Below are 24780 nucleotides of genomic sequence, written 5' to 3'. Positions count from 1 at the left end.
AACTAGAACAACAGCATCTGTTCTTACCTTAAAGCACTGGGGTATGTACTATAATGCAACTTTTAGAAAAGCTATTGGATGAATTCTTTCCTTTTAGTCATTAAAGGCTGCTTTTCTCGTCCGATTCATTTCGCTGTAATAAGGTCAGGCTTGGACTAACATTATGGTAATTTCCGATGTTTCCTTGCGTGCAATTCAAAAATCCAAAATCTCCCTTTTCAACGCCAGACTAAGTACTTCAATAAAAATGAATAAGGGTGTGTGATAAGGTAACTGAAAAAGGAAAAGGAAAATATGCAGTTTGCAAAGCTTTCACCCGCATTTCCAGGATAACTGATGGATTTTGTGAACTGGTGCTAGTTAATAAATCATAACGCTAAAGGAGAGAGGTTATTTTTAACCGACCAAAATGATTAGTGATGAAAAACTCAAAGGTGTGAAATTAATTCTTGGCCAATATTTTATTTCTTAAAGAATGTAACTTTTCTATATTTGATGCTTTGGTGTCATTTCACATCACACTTCAATTCTCAAGTAAGTTTCTGCTGTTAAACACATGCATACAACGCTCAGCATTTATATAACTGATGCCTCAAGGAACCGTTACCTGTGAATTTATTCCAAAGGAGTCTATTTTTATGAGGAACACCTTGATGATAATTCTTCCTCATTAAAACATTTCAAATGTTATTCTACTATTTCCAGGCAGGCTAAAGGTGGCTTAAATGTCTCTTCATGCCTGGTTTAAGGATTTCTGAATGTTAGGAGAGGCGATATTCTGCTATGGCTCTCACACCTGCAACTGGGATGAGAACATCAGCTCAGAATAAAGCCTATTTGAGACAGATATTGAAGGCAGTGTGTTGTGAAAATCTCATATCTTTTCCTACCGTACGACTTGTGATGATGCTGGCTTGTAGCATATTGGGTAAAATCCTGATTCTAACAAAGTCAGTAGAAAAATCTTTCATAGACTACAGTAGGACTAGTACTTTATCCCAAAGGAAAGCGTTGTTTGAAGGTCAGTTTGCAGAGGCTTATTGACCTGAGTGCCAGATTTCAAGGGGCAGTGACAATGTACATGGGCTGAAGATGCATTTTCTGGTATGTAAAAGTTTACCATGGAATATGGTAGACATACATTCAATGCTAATTCATTACTAATCCACAAAGGGAGCAGACTCCCCTACCCCAAACAAATACAGTAATAGACAAAAAGGCACTGTTTATCTCTCTTCTTCCAACTTTTCACTTCTATATTTTTTTTCCCCTCTATCGTTACGATGGAAGAGTCTGGAACAAAAATTTAGAAAGGTTTGGGAGCAAGCTTTTTTGTGTGGAGGAAAAGGGAGAGAAGATCAAGAATCTGGGAGCTACAAATGAGTCTACTTTACTTTGTACCATAGAATATTCCAATTTATATCTGAATTTTTAACTTAGAAATAGAAAACAAGAGGAATAACATAGTGAAAAAAAAAATTAAGTTTTTCTATCTCTTTCAATTTATACATCCATTTCCTTTTGTTTGTGTGTATTTTAATTTATATGTCATCTGTTTTCAATGCAAAGCCACACTGAAGTTTGCAGTTGAGATTTATAAAGTACTAAGGAAAAACAAAATAAAGCAAAGCAGGAGCGTAAAGTCCTATATTTTTCTCACATACAGGTCATCTTAAATGTGTTTTGAGTTCAAGATTTGCATTACTTGATCCTGATCTTGATATTCCTCCTACTTCTCCCTCGTCTCTTTCTTCCATGTCTCCTTCCCTGAAGAAACCCTCAGTCCAAATTCCCCTCAAATTTTCCCATTTGGTTTGCCTCCAGTAGGTTGGCAAGACATTCTTGCAGCACAGAAGCTACACTTAAGGAAAGAATGCTTTATGTGGTGACACCAAAAGAGAGTCAAAAGAATTTAAAGTAGTTTGAAATATAAAACAATAATTTATTTTACTTCATTTTACTTGTTAACGTTTGTAGCTAATGATGATTTCATGAAACTGCTTTTATAATTCAATACATTCAATTCTATAAAGCAAACAGTTACTACCACGGGCTTTTCAGGTTCCACAAACTGTCTTATATAAACAAATTAGCTGTACATGCACATTTTTTCAATAGGTTGCAAGAATTGCAAACATGCTTTAAAATCCTTTAAAGCTGCAGTATCGTGTACTTTGCTTCAGGCTTTTCAAATGAAACCTATATACTTTCTTCAGAAACCTTAAAAAGAAAAATGTTTAAATGTTGAGCATAACTCTAAAAACTGCTGTTTGATAAATGTTAAATATTACAAGAGAATGACTCTAATTCTGAGTTTAAACCTTGAGCTAAATATTGCTAAAGAGCACTCTGTGTAGAAGTGAACAAAAGCAAAATAATATCACAAAATATGGTTTCACAAAAAAAAGTATGTGCAGTTGCTCTTGTGGGTTTTTGCATTTTTTAGTTAAACAAAAGCATGGGTACCTTTTAATATGAGTATAGTTTAAGCAAGTTACCTGTGTAAGTATGGTTAATACATTTCTGATATTTAAACACTTCATGTAAAAGGTAACAAGTAAAAAAGTACCGTCAGTATTCCAAAAAGCAGTGCTAATATTGCCTTTGAAAGAGATGGGCAAGCTTCCTCTCCACTTTGTAATGGAGATCCTAGCACCCACAGTTATAGAGTTCAGTATTTGAACTATAAACTTGATGACTGTATCTTATATACAAAAATCTTGCCACATTGAACGAGGCATTGATTTCTACCCCAATGGTAGTGTTTTATGTACATAATTTAGCAAGGGTGATTATACAGTAGTCACTGACAGGAAGGAATTGTATACTCGTGTGCCGTCTGGTGACTTCGTTCCATGGGTTAGCAGTTCTTGGATTGTCATCCAATTGTCAAATATTTTTTTATTTCTCTTCTTCATCATTTTTTTGTGGCTCAGTTCAATGATATTCATCTCTTTCTTTTCTTCCGCACCTTGCTGTTCCTTTAAGCAATCTAACCTGCTCTGCATCATAAACTCACGCCGCCTCCTCTGCTCCTTCGCTTTCACTAAATGCTGCTTCCGCTCTTCCTTGCTCCAGTAACGGCCCATCTTCATTTCACTTATGGCATCATCATCGGTAGTCATACCACTGCGCTCCTCCTTAATCTTTATGGCACGTTCTCTGAGCAGCCGGTCCCTGACTGGCCTCTTTGTAATGTAGCGGGTCCCGTCACTTCTGACCTTGACTTTCCACTCCATCCTCGGTTCGCTCTGGCTTGAATTGAAGTCTTTGCACATACTTACCAGACTCATTTGGCTCTGTGCATACTCCACTGCTGATTTCTGTTGGATCAACTGCATGTAGCTCTGATAGTGCTGAGCGTGGGCAGGAATATGAGCATGCTTATAGGGAGAGTGATGGTATGGGGACACATAGGAGCCAGAAGGTTTTTGACCATGAGTAGGGCTTTTGCTTCCATCACTGGCTTTTCTCTCCTTGCTTTCCAGCTGCTTCCCAAGGTCGGGATCTTTAGCAGAGGCATGGCATTTACTGGTGCTGGATTCATGACTTTCTGAGCTAGGAAATGAATTCTTTTGGGAGACATTATATGCCACTGCCCCCTCATTACCTTGACAGTTAATGCCTTCTGCAGTTCTGCGCAGGGAATTGTCAGGGGAAATCTCCAGCGTGAGTGGTGTGCTTCGGCAGCTTTCGCCTGTGTTATACGCACTCGAGGTATCCTTGTCAGATTTCTCAGGGAGCTCCGTAATGTCTGAGAGCTCGTGCCTGCGAACATCGATGCTTGTGTTATAGTTGCGGAACCCGCTGTTATGTAGCATCCAGGGCTCCCGGTACTGATCTTTCAGCTGCTGCATTTTATGAGCTCTCACAATATTCAGGCACTCTAGCTCGATATTGCGCAGCTCCTCATTCAGCATCTCCAGCTCTCTGTCAACACTTTCTTGGTCGCTTTTACTCATATCCAACGTGCTGTTATGATAATACAGACTGTAAGAGTTGGCAGACTTCACCTGGCACTTCAGCTCCAACAGTTCCCGGAATCGCTCACATTCGTCCACAGGGATGCCAAGGAAGTCAACATCTGTACAGTCGGCTGAGATAAATGATTCGTTGCTGAACTGCATATCGCCACTTCCTAGGGTGTCATGACTGTATGTCAGCTTCTTCTGGCTCCCTAAAGTGTTGGAGGAGGTGGTGTGATCATCCATGTTGTTTTCCTGCTCGGAGCTCTCATCATTGCGAGTGCTGTCATCTGTGCGTCCCACACCACTGTCCTTCTCGTGCTGGTTAGATAGAACAGTGGCTGTATCTGTGGTACCTCCATCCTCCTCATGCTTTTTCTAACAGCAAAAATGAAAAGAGAGTAAGAGAAATTATTGCAAAATATTTTAGGGTGTTTACCTTTTTTTTTTTTTTTAAAGTCACCTGTTGCACTTTTTGGATCTTTGTCTTTAACTTGTATGGAAAGAATATTGTTAAGAACTCACAGAAACAGTGACTGAAAGCACACTGTGCTGTGGATGACCTTTTCAGAAGAACTTGAGGTCTACTATTCAATTATATAGCAACAATGGCAGAATTCACATTTTCAAACTGCTTCTTCTCCCGCTTATGTGCACAAAATTATCCAATTTTAACTTTGGTGCCAGAGAGGGAATATGTCCCTTCAGAAAGTGCGGATCCCACAGAGGATGTAGAGTTTTGGAAAACTCCAGAAAAAAAACCCCTCTAGGCAAAAACTGAAAATCTGTTCATGAACTTGTATGATGGCATTAATCATGGCAGAACTATGGGGAATGCAGGCACAGATCTGTGGCCCTGCATAAACTTTGCTGTGTAAAAACTTTTTCTTTGCCTTTCTCCCAATATGTACATAGATCTTATTTCAGTCCTTTGTCTGAGTTCTCCATTTGGATTTTAAGGTGTCAGTAGGCTTTTTTTTTCAGTATGTGCGTGTATATCAAGTAGGAAATGTTTTAAATTAGCCCTTTGCCTGCTACGTCTATCATCTACCTAGCTTGTCTTTCTCTTGGTGACCACAGCTAGAAAAGTGGATTTTCTATGAACTGTAGTCGTGTTGTTGTAAGGGGCAAAATAAAAAGGTAACATTTGAAAACATTTTGGTCTTCCAGGTGAAGTTTGTGGATAGTCAGGCAATATCTTGATTTTATAGTAAGTCCTTTTGCCATGATCGTCATTCCAGACACTAAGTGTATTCAATCAAGCTCAGTATTGGAATATTGAGCGCAATGTGGAGTTCTGACACCACTGCACAACAGAGCGGCAGTACCTGCTGAAGCATGCTGGCAGTAAATTGCATTGCCTGGTGGTGCTGTTCCTCTAACATGTCCATGTGCAAGTCATCCAGAAAATCATTTCTGTCATCATCCATCCATCCTTCATCCAGCTATGTGAAAAGGGAAGGAAAATCAAACCACGTGTTGTCAAAAGAATGAAGACTGACATAAATTACGTTCTTTCTTTGTGGAAAATAATTGGGAAATCTTGGGGGATTCCTTCCTGTGACAGTGGTGCTGTGTCCTGGGAAGGAGCACACACCTTGCGCTAAGTGGGGGTGTTGACTGTCCTACCTCCCCTCACAGCCGCCTCCACCTCCTGCAGCATGGTTTTACTTTCAACAGCCCTTTACACATGAAACAAAACCAGCCTTTTCATCCATGGAAGTACTTCTACGAGCAGGGGCTGTTTTGATTAGGATGTATTAAAACACTCCAGAGCCCAAAGCTCAAACACACCACTTGTGAGGCAGCATCAAGTGCCAGAGGGGAAAAATGCTCGCTATGGGCCTGTAAGGCTTTTTAACTCTCAGCCTCAATTATCAGCAAGGGTAAGATCAGGAATATCTAGGCTAACAGGATAGTCACGAGCCTGACCCTGCCTCTCCAGGTGCATTGGCAAAGGTTGTGCTCACAGCAGGAGCAGCAGCCACAGATCAAACAATAGTGCTCTTGGCTGTTTGTTCAGCATCTTTGTTGTGCTAATCCCTGCTCTACAAAGAGACCTGGTTCGACCTTCTGTTACAGCTGAGGATGCTTCTTGACAGTATTTAACTGCATTAAAAGATGTAGGCATTAAATAATTGGCGTTTTAATGAATGAATAATCAATAGCTATAGGAGTTAGAGTTCAGCATGCTCTTCAAAGCTGTGGCTTGAAAGCATCCGTAATACCTTGCGCTGATACTTGTAATAGCATTGCAGCATATATAAATCCTTAAATGTCTTATAAATTGAACTTTAATATAAGATAGATTTCTAAGTACTGTGACTGCTGAATTCCATTATTTTATAACATATATATATATATCTCCAGTCAAACTGTATGATATGGTTTAGGTAGGTTAAAATTCTTCAAAATATGCTACCTGCTTTCTACAAAGCAGCAACTCTTTTAGTTAAGACTCAAGAAGGGGTTTTTGTATTTGCTACAGTACCTGAATTTCTGGTCGTGCAACAAGTAAGGAGATATTCTTGCTCTCTTCACTTGTGAGAAGTGCCACAGCTTCTTCTCGGTTCTGTACCTCTATGCCATTGATCTGTAAAGGAAAGAGCAACCGAATGAAATCCTTTCATAAGGATTCTTAGATGCTGCTGAGATGAGCTCTAACAGAGCTGTACAGCTGGATAGATCCTAGCACAGCCCTGTTCACATCTCTAGCCGTCTTGTTCAGATAAGCGTTGGGCGCATGTGGTGGTTTGGAGACATAAAGCTGTTCTGCACTTTGATGTGTGATGTGCAGAGCCTTGCAGCAAGGACAGAAACTAGAGAGAGAGAGATGGGCAGGAGCAGAGTCCTAACAACAGGTCTGGTGTGTGGAAAGGAATAGGAATGTCCTTGCGTGGGACAGCTGAGGCTGTGGATGCTCATCCCAGAGACATAATGGGATGTGGACCTCTACTTGTGTTAGTGTTTGCACAGAAGATGGTTCACTTCTGACAACCCCCCTATAGTGTAGGATTGCTGCACTGGGAAGACAACCCATCCTGGCACACAGCGCTGGGTGCTCAGCCCGCTGAACAAGTAAGGCTGCTCAGGGAGATTCTGCAAGGAATAACTACTGGGGCCAAAATAGAGTGTTTCTGTCACGGAAGGACAACTTAAAAGTGGGAGTGTATCAGGACATGTGCTCGAAACAGATGATGTCTGCTGACAAAATGCTTAGCCCACAGAGCAGGGTCAATATAGGGATTTAAAGGCCAGGACTATCAAAATCCAAGTGAGATATGGCACAGGAAAGGCAAATAGTCACAGAAAGTTAAAAGGAAGCACATGTATACTAGTCTGGAGGGAATGATTTGTAAAAATTATACTAAAATAAAGATACTGCAGTAAATTATCGTGTGCTAGAAGACTTTCATCCATTTACACATGTACCTGAATAATGCGATCCCCTTCTCGGAGTCTACCATCTTTTGCAGCTATGCTGTTGGGATCAATCTACAAAATAAGAGAACTGTGAGCACTTTGGGATTTTAGAACTCAGTATTCATTCCCATTTTTAACCCAGGATTGGTAACATGACTGATAACTGTGTCTGCCATTGCTGCAGCGTGTGGTTGTTACATAGCTTTGTGATTACAGGACTTTTCTTCGCTTACGTCGGGCAGTGAAATGCAAATTAAAATGATCAAGTGAAACCCAAAACATTTCCTTCTGAGATGTGCCTTCAGAGAATGTAGGTTTATCATGTTTGCATGATATCAAGTAACCTCGTAATTCAACATTTTGCTTTACAATGCAATGCTCTTAGAGCCAGTTTTTGCACACAGAAGGATTATGTCTTAAGTGATGCATTTTAATGGAAGATTTTAGATTTAGTTACAAGTTTCTTCCCCTAAATTGCTGTTACTAATTTGAAATAGACCTACATGATGAAAAAATTATGTATAAAATGCTAATTATTTCATGAAAGGGAGCAAAGAGAGACAAATAGGCCCCAAACCTTTGCAATTAAAAATGTGTGAGTGGTTTGTTGTTTTTGGTTTTGTTTTTTTTTTTTTAATTTATAATTATTTCTGGAATAAATAAGAAAAAAATTAAAGGAGTTATATATTAAAAAATACTTTGAAAACATCATCTGAAATTGAACATTGAGACTGTGTTAGAGGGAAAACGAACACTAACTGCTAATATAACAAAGTTTGACTTCAGTGGATGCAGGATTTCAGTCAGTTTGGAGAACAGGAAAAATAATTAGATTTCTTCCAATAATTGTATTCTGACTATTTTTTGAACATAGTACAAACAGAAGACAAATGTCTTAAATGCCCAACACTGCAGTTTAAAAGACAAATTGTATCTTATGGAAATCAGCTCAATCTCACCTCACTCACATAAATACCCATGTCATCTTCATCATCTGTTCTGTAACACACAGTAAGGCCAAGCTTGTCCTGGCTGTTCACTCTGTGTAAATCTACTTCCTGAGGTTTTTTTTAAAAAAAAAAAAAAGAAAAAAAAAAGAAAATACATTGTCAATGAGACAGTAGTGACTGATAGAAGCAATTTTTCAAATACAATGAAAATATTTTGCTTAAGTGATATAGTGGATCTCTTTTCATTTCACTTGTAGAGGAGGTTAACTTACTGAGCAAAACGTGATTATATGCAGACAATCAATACCCGGGGCATTTCTGACCCTTCAATCAATATGAAGTCATTTTGAAAACAGACCTTTTATTGATCTTAAAGAAGAGAAATTACCTATATTTCATGTACTGGTAAGACTTCAAATGCTAAAATACTTATAAAGTATGATTTCTATATTTGCCACAGCTGATATATATTTCCTTATAAGCATGGAAATTTTCTGCCTTTTCAGAGAAAAATATAATACCCTATTACCTTAACTTGTTTGATTTTTGTGAAATTATATAATAAATTTCTCAAAAGCGTGACTGAAGATCAATATATTGTTGGCAAAGCATTCTGTATTGGTTATAGAAATATAATAAGCACTTCAATATCTTGCAAGGGTTTGGTTTGAGCAAGTCATGGTTTATCATTCTAGTGCTCTTTGGTGATCTTGTTAATCTTGGAGACATTTAAACCATCTTAAAAATATATTTTTCTCTATGCTTTTTTGACACACAGAATTCATGTGGGTTATTGTTTTTTTTTTTTGTACATTTGCTGCTGCTCTGTGATACTGGTTGGTGTAAAGGGTGATATGATCCATGGAGATGCCCACAAGCTGTGGGATGCTAATGGACAGTATGCAGTCAGTGTAATGACCCACGTAGCATCTCTCAACTCTACCTTCTTGCTTCCTAAGGGCATCTGGAGCCTCCCATGTTTAACCAGCTTGTTGTGACTGCTGTGTCTGTCCTGAGGCTGCTGCCACAGGGAGGAAGGATGTTTCTTCATAGGTAGAGTTGGAGTAGCAACTGCAGTTGTGTTTTTCACTTCCCTTGGAAGGGTACTTGGCAGTCAGCAAGGCTTTGAAAGGTTCTCTGTGGGTTCTAAGTGGTGTCCCAGCCCAAGGGCAGACCCTGAACCATGTACTTGTTTGGGGACCCATCCATTCTGGGGGAAAAGTCCTAATAACGTGACTCATTATTTCTGAATACCTTTCTGTTTTGACCTGCGCTGTGTCCTTTGTAAGTGGCAAGATAATAAACCAAGCTGATATGAATAATTTATTGGCATGTCTAGATGACAGCTGCCAAGATTAGCAGTCTCATGTTATTTACTTGTCAACATGTGTAATTTCTTTCTTTTTTTTAACAAAGAGATGTAGCTGTAAATGTCAGTGACATTTCAGATGGTATTTAAATGGTTTCAATCAATAGAATACATGGTGCACTGCTGCTCTTTTTCTCCTCTTTTGTTACTTAGAGGTTTGAACACAATGCTTTAACAGTGGGATTTTTTTCTGATTTCTAAGGATTTCGGGGCTTTCTAGACAGGAGAAGAAAAGATGCAACAAAGTAGATTCAATTCTGATCTCATTTGATCTTCGGGAACACCACTGCAGTCAATTTGTTTGTTCTGCATTTTTAATCATGGTGCAAACTGAAGATGAGGTGGGAATTTGTGAACTGGGCCTAATTCTGGTCTAGAATGATCTGTGTGTTTCTTGCACACTCTAACAAAAAGATTTTGTATCTTCAGGAAAGTTTTTATATAGTTCAGTGATTCAGAAATAAGGCATTGAAACAATGGCAATGAAGCAGTGCTGTACCTCATGTTACTGTTTGTCATACTGGTACCGAAAATACATATAATGTTAAAAAGTCCCCCAAAAACTAAAAAAAACCCCTCCTAGTCATGGTCACCCTGATCCTTATTTAAAGAGATCCAATGTAACCATGAATGCTTGCCAGCACCTTTTGGAGCAGGAGGAGAGGATGGAGCAAGCCAAGTTATTACTTTCATTCTTATCTGCCACGTTTTGAATAACAATAGGTGTTTTTTCCAACAGTGTACAACTATAAAGGGTATTACAATGATTAAAAAATAAGTATGGGTTTAAATTTAAAATGCACCATCCAAGACATCACCTGTGATATACTGGAAGATAACAAATCATATGCTAAATGAAATAATGTATTTTAAAGGGAAACCAGACATATATTGTTTAAAACTACACTTGCAGAGCAGCGAAGAGCTAAAGCAAAGAAAAAAAATTTAGAGCAGGTGTTTAGAACCTGAATTTTTATGAGTAATTAGTTGACAGACTTACCCTGGGGTACAATCCCTCTAGTCCTCAGTAGGAATAAAAAAAGTGAGTTTGATGCTACCCAAATATGATAATTTTGTGTACTTAAAGATAGGAACAGCTGCTTTCTATGGGTCTTTGCATCAGTGAGGTTTTAATATGATCATAAAGGTTTGAAATATTTGAGAGATAAAAGTGTGCAATTCCTGTTGGAGTTGAAGAATCAACACCAGAATCTTCAAAGCAAAGGTTATTTTCCATATTCAAAGTTCAATTTGTATAATGCACGGGCACATGAAAGTGGAAACCAGAAAACTGGTACCTGCAAGTACAAGTATTATGGTGACTTGTGTAATTGTACTAGGAATTAATTGAACTCTAGAAATTAATATGTGCCTAAAGAACTTGGAAGGTGTAAGTTCACGTGTTTGCACTGCTACAGGACTTGATGTTTTTTACTCCTCTGTCTTCAGCATTGCACCTCTGGGCAGCCCAGGGGTCTGATCCTGCAAGCCTGCAGCATCCGCACTCCCACTGCAGACAGCAGCCACTGGACTGCTTCCACATCCCTGGCTAGATGCCTGCTCTTTCAGATTAGTCTGGTGCACTGTGCGGTCTTGAGATGAAAGAATTTTTAGTACTCATCTGGGGCACAGATGCTATTGTCATGACCTCTATATAAAATCATATGAAATGTATCAGCCAACCTACGTTGCAGAAGGGGGATGCTGAAGTTATTAAACACTGAGTCTGGATCTGCAGAAATTAGTTAGCAGACAATGGTGGTATCCACAGCGTGTGGTAATTAATGTCAGGGCTGTGTTAATATGATAAATGTAAAAAATTCATATATGATATAACTTTTAGGCACACAGGTAATTAAAGTCTGCTTCTTTAGATCAGGTAAAAGTGACATTTTGAGAGATGTTCAAGAGAAGTTTTTGTATGCTATTTCAAAATAGGATCTGCACAAGAGGACTGTCTGAAAGATTATTGGCTCCATATCAAATGCAGAGCCAAGAAGGGCTCAAAGAGGTAGTTACTGAAATCCATATGGCATTTGTAGCAAGACAAGAAGAAATCAGCGTGTCCTATGACATTATACCTGCAACCACTCATAATAATGAATTAGGAGTAAGTGATAATAGCAAATTAACCTCTATAAGCTCAGAAGATCCTTCATTTGCAACAGATTATTGAATTATTGTGCTGCTGATTTAAATTTATGGCCTGCCTGCAAATTTATAAAAATCAAAGTTCTTTCTCTAACAAGACAGAAATGAGCAGTAGAAATCTGAAATGAGAGGACAACGATGGGTAAAAATGCTCATGCATTCCGAAAGCATTACTGAAAGCTGGCATACTAAGTAGTGTCCTTTCGTGTCTCTCTGTAAAACATGGTGGATTTTTTTTCTGTGTTGACTTTGGAGGTACCTGACCATCAGGGCCCACTTCTTTGCTACTCTACTAATAAATTTCACCCAGAAAACAATGTTGGGGAAATAAATATAAAGAACTGTTTCCTTTTATGCTGCATGAGGGTTTCTTAGTGCCTTTTGGCAAGTGACAGTGGTACAGCAGAAGGAAAAAATCTTGTTCTTGCTGTTTTGAAGCTAAAGAAGGATTTTACAGGTGTACTTTTCAGAGAAGAAAATTTTATAAAACAGATTTTCTTTCCAAAATTCTTTGCTCTAGACTCTTTTGCATCACAGCCCAGCTCTGTGATGGTAACTCTCTGATGGACCACAGAGGCTGGACTAGCTTAACTTGTCAGTGGTGCTGGGGAAAGTTGGAGCCAAGTGCACCTCACTCTGATGAAAGGGGCTTAGGCTGCCTAAGGAAGATAACTTGAAGGGTGCCCAGACTCTTTGCCAAGTACATGGCCACTGGTCCATGATTAAGACCCTTCTCATGCAATAAGAAGTGTTAAGGCCTGGTTGAAGTCTTCCAGACAGCTCAGGAAGGACAACCTTTCAGTATTAGCTTGTCAGCAAGCTGAAATGTTTTACTACTTTTGGATTTGTTCCAAATAAAGAATATACAAATTCCTGTCCTAGAAAATACAGTTGTGAAGCCAAAGGAAGATGCTGCTTTTTAAATCTTTATGTATGCAATTGCTGCCTGAGCAGGATGGCTAGGGCTGAAGTCTTTTGTATTCAGAGACAGTGATGCCTTGAGAAGCTCCTGATAAGTGCAACTCCCCGCAGAGCAGAAGTTTTCATTGAGAAGAAGCAGATTGACAGGAAAGATGCTTTCAAATGTGTTACAACCAGGATGGAATAAAAATTAGAGTGCCTGTGATGGAGCCTACTGATTTCCATGTTCACATAGTTACCCCTTATCTCCACCCCTCCCTTGCAAATAGATTACTGGACAAGTGGAAGAAACTTTCAGCCAAGGGGGAGAGCTCGAAACCTTAGTACTTGGCTTTTATTTATGGTTTCCTAAAAGCAGTGAAGTATTAATTTCAATTTTTGAAGCATGACTTTTGGTGCTTGGTGTGTTCATGTTTTGTGGATCAGATTTTGTGATTTCATGGTGGGAGTCCTTGTACAAGAGTTGTGCCCTGGGAGGGCAAAAAGCTCTTTGATTCTCCTGTCTTTCTTCAGCCTTTTGACGTGAAGGGTTCAGTTCTGCCCAAGTCTGAGTGAGAGTATCAGGGAGATTTCTTAGCAGTTAGCAGACATTTTTTGTAGTTCTTCATCTCCAAGTTGTACTTAGTCTGAATGAGCCATTCAACTGAGTTTGGTTATCTACTCAGAAAGAAAGCAAGACCTACATACAGATTGTATATAGGAAAGGGTAAAGACAAAGTCAAATGTTAAAGAACAAGCCCCCCTTTTTGATGTAGAATGTCCTCCTTTGTAATCTGAGAAAATTAACACACTGGGAAAGCCCTCACTTGGGCTGTGTGTCTGACAGCTGGACAGACGTGTTTGAATAAACATATTAACGCATAATGATGCTGGGAAATCCCGAAGTGACATTCTTCTTCCTTTATGAACCTGAAATTACTTCTAGCTGGGCTTCTGTTAAGAATGAATGCACTTTTAATTTATAATAAAATAGTAGTACAGGATTTAGTCCATCTTTTCTTGTGGCACGTAAGCTTCAAAAGAAAAGAAACTGTGTTTATTTATTTGTGTAGTCAGGAATATGTGGCAGTTACCTCTGAGTCATCAGTTTTAAGAAAAACGTTGAGAGATAAAACTGAGAACAGAGTTTTGGCTTCTTGGCAATACTGCCAACATAAATTCCTTTCTACAGATATTTACATTAGAAACTTGTTGTGAACTTCAGTATTTCACTGGTTCTGTCTTTTTACTTGTTACAAATCACTAACCAGTCAGTTATAGACCATAAAAGTTTAGATGAGTAGCTTCTGATTTAAATTCAAAGCACATTTTATGGACATAGAAACCCAGAAGGCTGGCTTTGATGACTTTCTTACTTTAGACATTCCTGCTACAGTCAATGAAACAGTGCCTTTGTGGTCTTTTAAAACATGTCTATCAAAAGGCAAACAAAAAAGCAACTAGCCAGTTGAGTCCCTGTTAGCACTTTGACCTTACCATTGATCACAGTCTCTACAATTTGAACATGAATCTTTAGTGGTTTTTAAGAAATACTATTAAGCTACAGAGACTTTTCTAATGTTCATCTCCCTGTGTTGCTGAGCTGATCACCTTTTGCCATCAAGTACTATATCAATGTCAAAATTATTAATGTTGTGGTTTAAGGCATATTAATGTCCGGCTACTGAAGTGCGTGTCTTTAAACTGTTTTCAGGTCAACTGGTTGACCTTCTAATGGAAGCAATAAAATTTATCCACAATAATAGATTTTTAAAAAGATAGATTTTGAAAAGACACTCATAGATAATACTAATTTGTTCTGCATTTCCCCTTAAGACTGAAATCTATCTTGTATTTATTTTTGTTTAAGAAAGAAAAAAACCTTCTTGTTTGAAAAGTAAGGCCTTGAAGTCTGCTGAACAGCATTTGTTTTACTGGTGCTTTGATTTTATCCTGACTTTGATTTGCGTTTGTATACAGAGATGAATTACTACCAGATCTGCAGAATTTGAGAACAGCTTGCAAAATTTTTATGGGGTTTTAGTCCTTGATCCTGCAAACACTTTTATAGAAGGGAATGAATCTGTGCTTGTAGAAAGACTGAACTCTGCTCCCACTGAAGCTGTTGATAAATCTACCCCTGGTTTAAGCAGAGCTACAGACAGGTCAGCATCGCTTGCTTTGACAAATGAGCGTTAGCAGGACCAGGATCCAAGGAATCAGAAGTGCAAGCAAGCTAAGAGTAAACTATTCACTTCCTGATAATCTTGAATGGATTAGCTGAATCAGACATGGCTGGCAATATTTAGAAGCACTGAGATACTTTACTGCTATTTATTACAAACAATTAAAAACACTTCAGTGGGTCAATCCTGTTTAAGTATCTTGCAGAACTAAGGCCCGTAACTTATATGCTGTACTCTGAATGGCTGCGAGCAGGTTATTAAAATTAAGAATGAGAAAACCAAAGATGAACTTCTGGTAGGACGTGGAAGTACTAAAAACTTAAGTGAATTTTAAAGATTTGGCAGGAAAATGCACTTGCATAGCTTCATGACTGGTTCAACTTTTGTTATCTGTAATTTTGAATGTACATATATAAAACTTTTCAGTAATGAAGAAAGGAGGAACAGCTTAGTATAGTGGCAAATGTATTCTGGTCTTGTCTTGTAAAGTCAAAATACTTCTAAATTATACGATCAAAAGCATCTGTTTCTCAGCTGGGGAATATTTAAAGGAAACTCACAGATTTTTACTGTGACTACGTGAAACAGATCCTGCCACTCGAGCAAACTGGCAGAGTCTTTCAGATTTTCTGAAAGTCTATATCAGCATAGCCATACAGAATCAACAAATACATTATTTATGGTACCTCTAATTCTAACTCGTCTCGGTCCATTTCTTGGTGAATTCCTCCCATGTAGTCATTTGGGTCATAGTATTCATGCACTGACGGATGGCTGGGGGAAAAAAAGGTATGTTTCAGGAGAGCACTTACAACTCTAGTAAGCATATTAACACATTCCAAGCTTATAGCAAGTCATTGTAAACATGACAGGCTAACGACTAAGCCAAGAAGTTGCATGTGGTTGATTATATGTATTTTACCATTTCCACCAATACATGTACTAAACAAAAGTTATATATATAATATATAAGAGGAGTCTAAAAGATTTGGCACCTGATGATGAATGAGAGACTTGTGACGAGTCTTAGCATTTATAAACGATTTTTCTGCAAATGTAAAGCTGACTTGGGGAAAAAAATAAACTGAGAGAATAGTGGCAAAGTAGGGTGAGGGGTAGCAGGTAATGGCTAAGTGGGCAGATATTTGCCAGGGTTTAAGATGAGAGGGAATACTGGATTATTTACTTGTCAACTCAGGTTATTTGCAAACAAGAAAATAAAATCATTCTTGCCTGTCTGCTTGGCATTTTTACTTTGCCTAGAAGCCACAACAGTTTATCAAATTGTGAAGTATTATAAAAATAACTTGCCACCCAACTATTTAGATCAACAGCATTCTGTTGACTGATATGAACACTATAGGCTGTGCAGAACGATTTAAATAGTATTTAAATATGCACCACACTTCATATTGCCATTCGCTATTGGCGTGATTCTTTTTACAGCATGAGCTCTCCAACAGTTTCACTTTGGAAGTTGTAAGCGGTGTAAAGCTCTCGTGATCACTTTTTTTCTGTGCTGGAATTTTCTGTTCTGCAATGAAAGTAAACTCCCTTTACTTCTCTGTTAACTAGATACATGTTTCTTTGTAAGTGTGAGGCTATTTAGGTACCAGCATCTGCTAACTGGCTAAGATACTCAAGTGTTAGAGGCAGGCTAGATGAATTTGAGTAGGATTTGGAGAAGTTACAGGAAGCATTAGGAAGAAATGACTCTGCTTGCACATGCTGGGTGACCGCATACCTCAACAGCTGACTGACTGCCCTTGTGTGCAAGGACAGCAGTGGGGCAGGCTCTGTGCTTAAGACCAACATCTACAGCTTCAAGTAAGGCCACTGATGATGCCAGTGATTGGAATCTCTGTATAACGATTAAGGGGCAATATGATGCTACTGGATAGGACTGAGCTGGTATCATGCAGGCGTGTAGCAACTGAAATGATTCATTGTGAATTAATCTTTGCCATTTTCCTAATGTATTTGGTTTTGCAGTTGGGATGTTGCAGATATTGAAAAACCCTCCTGCGAATGCATTTGGAGGTATAGAGCGTAGGTGCTTTGGCAATAAGTGTGTCCTCTCCACAGTGCTCTAAGTTCTATTGCTTTTTCACTGCATCAAGCTCAAAGCTATCGCCTTTTGTCAAACATTTCCACTAAAACATGCAGCTGTGCTTGAATTTTTGATGAGCTGGGAATAGGTGGTGATGCCAAAATATCCGATGGAACCATCTTTCAAATAATTGGCACTGGGAGTCATTAAAGGAGTAGACATTGCACACAGAAGCCAAATTCCTGGTGGAATGTGTGAATGTTAACATGCCGTGAAAGTCACTTAGGAGCAATACAGGATCAGTGCCTGTTTGTAGTCAAACTCTGTTTCCTGGGAACGCTGACAGGGATGGCTGGAGAAGTATGCTGGATATGTTTGTACTGCACAGCCAGGACACACATACGCTGGCGCTGCTTCTCACCAGCTACAGGGTCATCTCAAAGCCAGGCACTGCTGGTGACTGACCAGACCACAGTCTGTCACACACAGCAAGTGAGACTTCCACAATCTTTGCTATTACTTTTTCCCATGTGGAGATGCGTGGCAAGATGAAAGGCAATTTGCATGGGTTCCTTGGGGAGCTGTTTTCCTCTCGAGCAGCATGCGAGGGCGTGGTGTGTGTGTGCCAGGAGATAATTGTCATTTTTATTTGTAAGTACAAAAGCATCAAACTACCATTAACAATAATTAAAATTTGATTCTAAAACATCCATGACAGCACTGGTAAGTAATTTTAGTCCTAGAGGATAATTTATTTGAGTAACATCGCTGCAGGGTTATAATAAAGTAATTAATACACTGGAACAGAATGTAGCAGCTCTTAGCATTACACAATTTATCGCAGCCATAAAAAATAAAGTTAAAACAAAAGCAACCCAAAGAGGCAGTGAGAGGAATTACAAGAAGCAATACCTTTATCCATCAAATGCCAGCAAAAAATGAGCTCTATGAGGCCATATTGTGACTCAGTGGCATTACTCATGTAAGTAATGGCTTGCCAGCGTGTAGAAAAAATGAAAATGTTTTGAGTTATGGCTCAATGGTGCGTGAATCCTGGCTACTTCTGGGACTACAGCTTCACCAGCAAGTAAAGGTGGGTTTGTGAACTACTTTCAACGTGCCATGTTAAGGAATACAAGGATTTTCAAGAGCTTCACAAACTGTTACTTACTCTTCAGGCAGGAGGTATGGGTCTAGCACAGAGACGGGTGGAGTAGGCGAACCCATCTTGCTTAGAGCCATGATGTGTTCAAAGGTGATGTCTGTCTGCGTGCCCACATCTACCAGCTGAGACTCGTGAGGAGGAGTGAAGCCCTTCGTGCGTGGAGTTCTTCGCAGGACCTGTACCACAATGGGCTCCTTGGCTGTTTTGAATGCTTCCACTGCCTGCTCGTGTGTTGCTTTAGATAAATCCTTCCCATTGACCTGCAGGAAAAGAGCAAGCAAAGCAATGACAGAAACAGTCAGAAAGTGGAGGATATCTTTCTTGGTTTTGGCTATTAATTTAAGTCTCAGCTTCCATCTAAAAGTACATACAGCAAGTACTAGGAACTCTTTGTGCTCTGTTATGCATCTCTCATTTTCCCCTTTCACTACAGCGACTTCACAAATCCTGTGCTCTGCTTTTAATTTTGATAGTTAGATTTTTACTGGGTTCACTCTGTGAGCTAAAAGTACAAACCAACATCCCAATTGTTTCATGCAGGTTAGAAATCCTTCACCCCGTGTTCGATCAAAGCAAGTTATTGATTATTCTACTTAGCTGTGTTTTTTTTTTTAAATCTTTTAACCCTACTACTGAACCGAACTACTCGGACGAGAGATGTAATTAAAAAACTACGTATCTGTGCCCAGTAAACAATTTTTCAGGTGGTAACCATTCACTGCAATAAATCCTCTGCGTTTTAGGGATAGACAATAGAAATAATAAGGAAAAAACAATCATAGGTGTTTCTTCAAAATCACTTTTTGTTTGGCCGTCTCCCATTCCCAGATCTCACAACCGTCACCTCTTGATTGAGTGGATACTTATGGAAAACAGAACAGCTTTACTAAATATGACAGAGAAACACAAGCCACAACTACCAATATGAGACAAGCCAGGGCACGGAGGGTCTAAGACGAGAATTTGAACACAGAGCCCTCTGCCTCAAAGCAGTAGTGAAGCTCCTGTTCACAGCAGCAAAACCAAGACGAGGCATTCCATTTTAGCACAAGGTTTACAGTTTCAAATCCCTGGCAAGCAGAGGTGTCCTTCCTGATCCAGAGAGAGGTCTCGAGCACTTCCAGCCCACTCTGGCTTTGCATTTCAGTCATGCCTAGCTTCCTTCCTGACGTGGTTTCTAATGAATTCTTCCATAAGTATCTAAGTTTAGCCAGGGGCTGTGAAAGAGATGAGGTCATACGTGCCAGCATTTTTATAAAACTGCAAACCCATAATTCTCACTTTGAGTTTTGGTTCCTGAGAAATTTTAATATTTCTGTCTGTCTCTGATAGCATTGATTGTAATTTTAAGGGTGCTAAATTCAAGGAACAGTGTGCAATGAACTGAAAAAAAAGCAACTGTGGTGAAAGACATTCTGTGTGCCCACTTCCTGCTGTTTCCAGCCCAAGATGGGGATTTATTTTGAGATCTGGCCTGTTTATCGAGATATCTGTAAATCCAAAAGGTCTATGGGTTCATATGCAAAACACTGTGTTACAGAAATAGTGGAAATCACTGGTAACTCAAATAAGTTTTATCCTCTTTTAACCTGCAAACTGTTGTCACTTTAATACAGATGAAAAGAAACAATAAAAGAGAAACTGCCCAGAGCACCATGTTAGTGAAAGCTGCATTGTGAAATTACGATCCTAAAGCATCATGCTATCATATAATTGCTACCCCATTCTTTGGACTGCGGCAAGTGCTGGCTCACACCTAGAGATAAGGTGCAATTTCAGATATGAAGATGCTACTAGCACTGACAGCGAGGGCCTCTGTCATAGCAGTCCTTTTCATCCAGAAGCAAACTTTGTTTATATATTTTCCTTATGAATGATGCCTTACATTGTACTCTTCCCAGTGAGAGACCTATTCACTTGATAAATCACATCTCTGTATCTGTAATCAGAGGAATAAGTTGCACAGAGGAAAGAAACTGTTGCCTTCTGCAATGCATGGAAGAGTAAAAGGCATGAAATAATTAATTGCCTTGATCACATATAGGTGCAATAGGGTCTAGCTGCAGGTATTAGTGGAGGCTGCTACTTTGTCATTTAATCGTTTTTGCACATCTGAAACATACACTGATGTGGTGACTCTGCCACATTACTTTCTGGAATATGATTGAAAACTAAAATTCATGTCCAGATTCTGATATCTTTACCGGTATCAGATTGCACGTAGCTCACACTGTGATATGCCATGTTTAGTCCCATTAAAGTATGTGGGACAACTGAATGAGTAACATTACTCAACACACTAATTGAATTTGGCCCATACTTAAAGTATTGCCCACAGCAGAAAGCTGAGTGATAATAAAGAGGGTTAACTCAAGTGCAGAATCGATTGAAAAGGCTAAATTCCTGCTGAATTACCTTGTGCACGTAACACTTATTACGCTGTCATCTTTGGTTTATCTTAGAAAGGCGATGACTCTAGATTTTTTTTGCTAAGGCAGCTGGGAATGGAAGGTGTTAGCATTACATTTACATTACACAAACACTAGCACTGAGCACGATTGCTCACAGTAATGTGTAGCATGTAAAGTTTGGCCTGGTCAAATTAAATATCATTAACTCGCCCAATTAAGCAGATTACTTTAAAACAATTTGTACAGCTGTAAAATTAAGTTCAGTGTAATGTTTTCTCTGGAAAAAGGAAATGCTGATTATGGTTTGAGTTTTATTATTTGCTGCAAATTAAATGTTGTGCACTTTACTGTGTGCATCCTAATTTTTTTTTTTTTAGTACAACTAAATCCAACAAGCACTCAAACTAAAAGAATCGAAATTGCATCAAGTGTGGTGTTTTTCAGAAACGTTCTAAGAATAACTCTTGTGAGCTGCTTTCCACATCTCTCTGCTAAATCTGGTAAAATCATGCAAAGGATAGCTTTCCAGTTTATTCCCCATTATTGTAATGAATTTGGATTACACAGAGTTTAGTCCAAGTCTGTATTTTAGTTGAGGTTCCTTAGGACACTTCATTTCCGCAAATCCATGGACTGGCATCCTCTTTGTGCTTTTGTATGTAATTGCTGTATAAATAATCATAACTTCAAAGTCGGGTTGATATCATGCAGAGAACAGGTGGCAGTCAGATTGTATCATAAATTGTCACCATGGGAATTATACCTAAGCAGTATCCTGACTATGTTTTCTATGGGCTGATAATGCAGGGGAAAAAAAAAAAGAGAAGTGCTGCATAGCGAGGCAGAAGAATGTCAGACCAGATCTTAGAATTTGGGAGAAAATCCAGTTAAATTTTCATCTAAAACCTCTCCTCCTGCAAAGGGGACCTTCTGGAGCAAAAGGTTCCAGACTTTGTGGCGGTTGGCCTTTGGCTGAGTCTCAACATGCTGTAGGCTTGTGCTGAGAAGCTCCATCTCTGGCAGCAGCAACAATAGAACTGCTACACATGCGTTTTCAGAAATGACTATTCATCAGTGGCTTAACTATAAATAACAGACAGTGAATCAGACTGTTGAGGAGCTCATCTCATTCTGCTTCATTTGGTACAAGGATAGTCCCAACAGAGGGACTGGAGAAAACCTGAGGGCAGGGATACTGAGAGTGCTGTAAGTAACGGCATCAGTGCTGCCCTGCTACAACCCTTCCTCTGGTATTGCTGGATCCGAGTCAGAACTAAGCATTTCCCTGGGTATTTGTATTCAGTAATCTCCACTCGGACATTTCCGAATAGTAGGATTCTGCAGAGCATGGTAAATAAATAACTCTAAAAGGGGCTTTATATTTGATGTATATACAATTTTATATCATGGGTTTGATGAGATGGCAATGATTATAGTAAAATGAAATCATAACTCATTGTATTGTTGTTATCATGGGTTTCTTAATGCACTGCTAAAATACGGTTGGGGATTTTGTCTTTAAAAGTTAATATTTCTATGAAATATGGCAGCACCCACATCATACTAAGCAAACAATTCTCTGGGCAGTAGCTATTCACATGATGAATAGTTTTGGAGTCAGCCTGTGGATTTCTTACAAGAGGCTGATTCCTGAACTTGAGCTGAGTGGAATCCTTTTAGCTCTGCAGGTTTGTTTGGATCGGCAGTCTTGGCTAATGTGGTGGGTGGCTGACCTACTAGATGTGTTCAGAGCTGCACTAACAGAATAAGAGTTAATGGGTTGTACAGAGCTATCACTGTTAACCATTTAGATTCTGAATGGGGGATGAATGAAGAATATGCAATGATGCAAATTTATGCTTTAAAGTGATTTACATCAGGGAAATTACATTGTCTGAACCTAAGCCCTTAAGAACCTGCCGTAACTGACAAGTTATGTAGTAAATACTGAATGGTGAATAGTTTGTATTTACTCTTTTTTAACTATTTCTCATCCCAGCACATCAGTAGTACCATTTTTCCATGGTCCAAGGGACGTAAGGATGGGATTGCTACAATATTTGGATAATGAAAACTAGTCATTCTCAAGTCTGCTTATGTATAACAGAGCTAAATTGATTTTTCTTCCTATGAAAAGTAGCAGTTATTAATATTTTACTTCTAGTAGCACAAAAAAGATGCAGAAGAAAACCATACTGGGATTGCCTGATTTCTGGTATCCATGCTGAATTAATACTTGTGGTTAATCTTGAGCCCTTCCAAAACTTCAGCAAATAGATGATATTGATTGAAATGTTTAATTTCTATCTGAAAAATTTGTCACAATTGACAAACAATTATTCCCAGCGCTTAAAAGCCAATAAATATATCTGTACATTTTCATTTTGTTAAAAAAAAGCTCTATGATCCTTGACTTTATTCCTAACACTGCTGAATTGTGCTCAGCAAAATTCTTCCTTATAAATAGTTACATCAGAAATAACACAGAAGAAAAAAAATCTGTGCATATGAATGCTTCACAAGACTGACAAAACCTACAAATATGTATGATTTCTTAAGAACCTTACATGTGTCAAAGGCAATAGGATTTTTGATTGTAAGAAAATGGATAGATTAACTTGTATGAAATGTTGAAATGCTTTGCTTTTGGACCTTCTTTGCATTGGAAATATATTGAATATGGCGAAAGCTGTAGTTAAACTGAAGTGCATGTAGTTAAACTGAACTGAATGGGCCTTGATGAAATTTGTGGTGGAGCCAGACAGTAGGTTTAACAACTGCATGAGACAGATCAATACTCTGAATTAAGACCATACAGTAAACAAGCAGACGATGCTTAATTTTTTAAAAATATAAATTACATAATGATTATGAAATAGGATAGTATTTATAGCATTTTAAGTTATAGTCTAGTAATTTATAGTATATACTGTACGTTATGTTCTTTTGCACAAAAGTAGGAGAAAGCACGCTGACCAACATCTGTGTTGTAAAGGCAGCAAGAAATCTATACATAAACATGGCATAATCCTGTCTGGGATGTCAGTGTCTCCTAGAAGTTTTCTTTTAATACTTGGAATGAAAATAAAATAGTTGCTTGAGCTTGATTTGATGCTTAGTAAAGTCACTGGCAATTTTTCCTTTGCAGTGTCTTAGTTCAGGCTCTGACAGAAACAGAGATGAGTACAAAGCTAAGAAAGATGTTATGAAGCTGAGCATGCATTCAGCACCAGCAATCAATTGGGACAGCCGAACTTTGATTATGGAAAGGAAAATGCTGTCATGGTCAATTAAGTTAAAATGTAATGTATATTTGTAATTGATAAAAAGGGAGATGATGCAACAAGGTATAACAGGGGAAGCAATGATACAAATCCAAACGGGGGGTCCCACCAAACAAATAAGTGGAAAGTATGTCTTAAACTCTCATTTTGATCACAGAGCTTTTATTAATTTCTATTTCCAAGAAGTAACTGGTGAGAAAAATAAACAGGAATTAATAAGAAGGAAAAAAGGAAGATGGCAATCTATGCTGTATCTGGCTGAAAATAGTAGCAGCAGATAACTGCTGAACCCAAAACGTCGGGTGAACCCCAAATACAGTGCATCTGTTCTTTAAAATCAAACTTCTAGCAGCTATGAACAAAGCTGGAAAAGTTTGAGTGCTGCCTTGGAGATAAAAGAGTAAAAACGGGCAGTTGGATCTTGCTGGATGTAGCTGTGGTAAGACCCAAGGAAATTCAAGAGTCTGTTTTTTAATCTCTCTTGCTTTGGTAACTACTTATTAAGTAGCTTGTCAGCTGCAATGTGTTACGGACCTGCATCATCTAATGTTGGATGCAAATATCTTATAGAGTATAGGACACGTGGCCACTGGAGAGGGAGAAAGTGCGAATTGGTGATGGGCAAATCAGCAAAGAAGAAAAACAGGAAGAACACTCATGTCTTTATAGAAGTGAAGAATTTGTACTACTCAGCTAAGATGTGGCTTTTCATATATTTTTAGGGTGCTGCAAGTGTGTAAGGTATTAGATATACAATGACTTCTCTCTCTGTCAGAGCTGTGCGAGGTATTTGGCATTCCTCCTGTTGAAATCTCCTCCCTCTGTTAATTCTGGATATGCAACACATTGAAATACTTTCTGTGAAGACAGATTTTCTCACGTTGTTCCACACTGTACATACTAACAATTATTCCACTGAGAGGTTT

General features: G+C 38.7%; 1 protein-coding gene across 2 annotated transcripts in view; it reads right to left on the bottom strand.

Annotated features, from left to right (window-relative positions):
- Positions 1–507: 507 nt before the first annotated feature.
- Positions 508–24780, bottom strand: part of PDZRN3 (PDZ domain containing ring finger 3) — a 144817-nt gene continuing 120544 nt past the window's right edge. The window contains exons 4-10 of one of the 2 annotated variants that reach the window (XM_054076136.1): positions 18166–18419; positions 15631–15718; positions 8348–8446; positions 7398–7460; positions 6457–6558; positions 5294–5410; positions 508–4343 (exon numbers count right to left, since the gene is read on the bottom strand). In XM_054076136.1, the coding sequence (XP_053932111.1) occupies positions 2793–4343; positions 5294–5410; positions 6457–6558; positions 7398–7460; positions 8348–8446; positions 15631–15718; positions 18166–18419 (2274 nt within the window). In that variant the 3' untranslated portion in view covers positions 508–2792. The remainder of the gene's footprint in view (positions 4344–5293; positions 5411–6456; positions 6559–7397; positions 7461–8347; positions 8447–15630; positions 15719–18165; positions 18420–24780) is intronic. The other variant, XM_054076137.1, reaches the window with a different exon arrangement.

The sequence above is a fragment of the Cuculus canorus genome, chromosome 11 (assembly GCF_017976375.1).
Source record: "Cuculus canorus isolate bCucCan1 chromosome 11, bCucCan1.pri, whole genome shotgun sequence".
NCBI lineage: Eukaryota > Metazoa > Chordata > Aves > Cuculiformes > Cuculidae > Cuculus > Cuculus canorus.
This window is presented reverse-complemented; position numbering and strand designations above follow the sequence as displayed.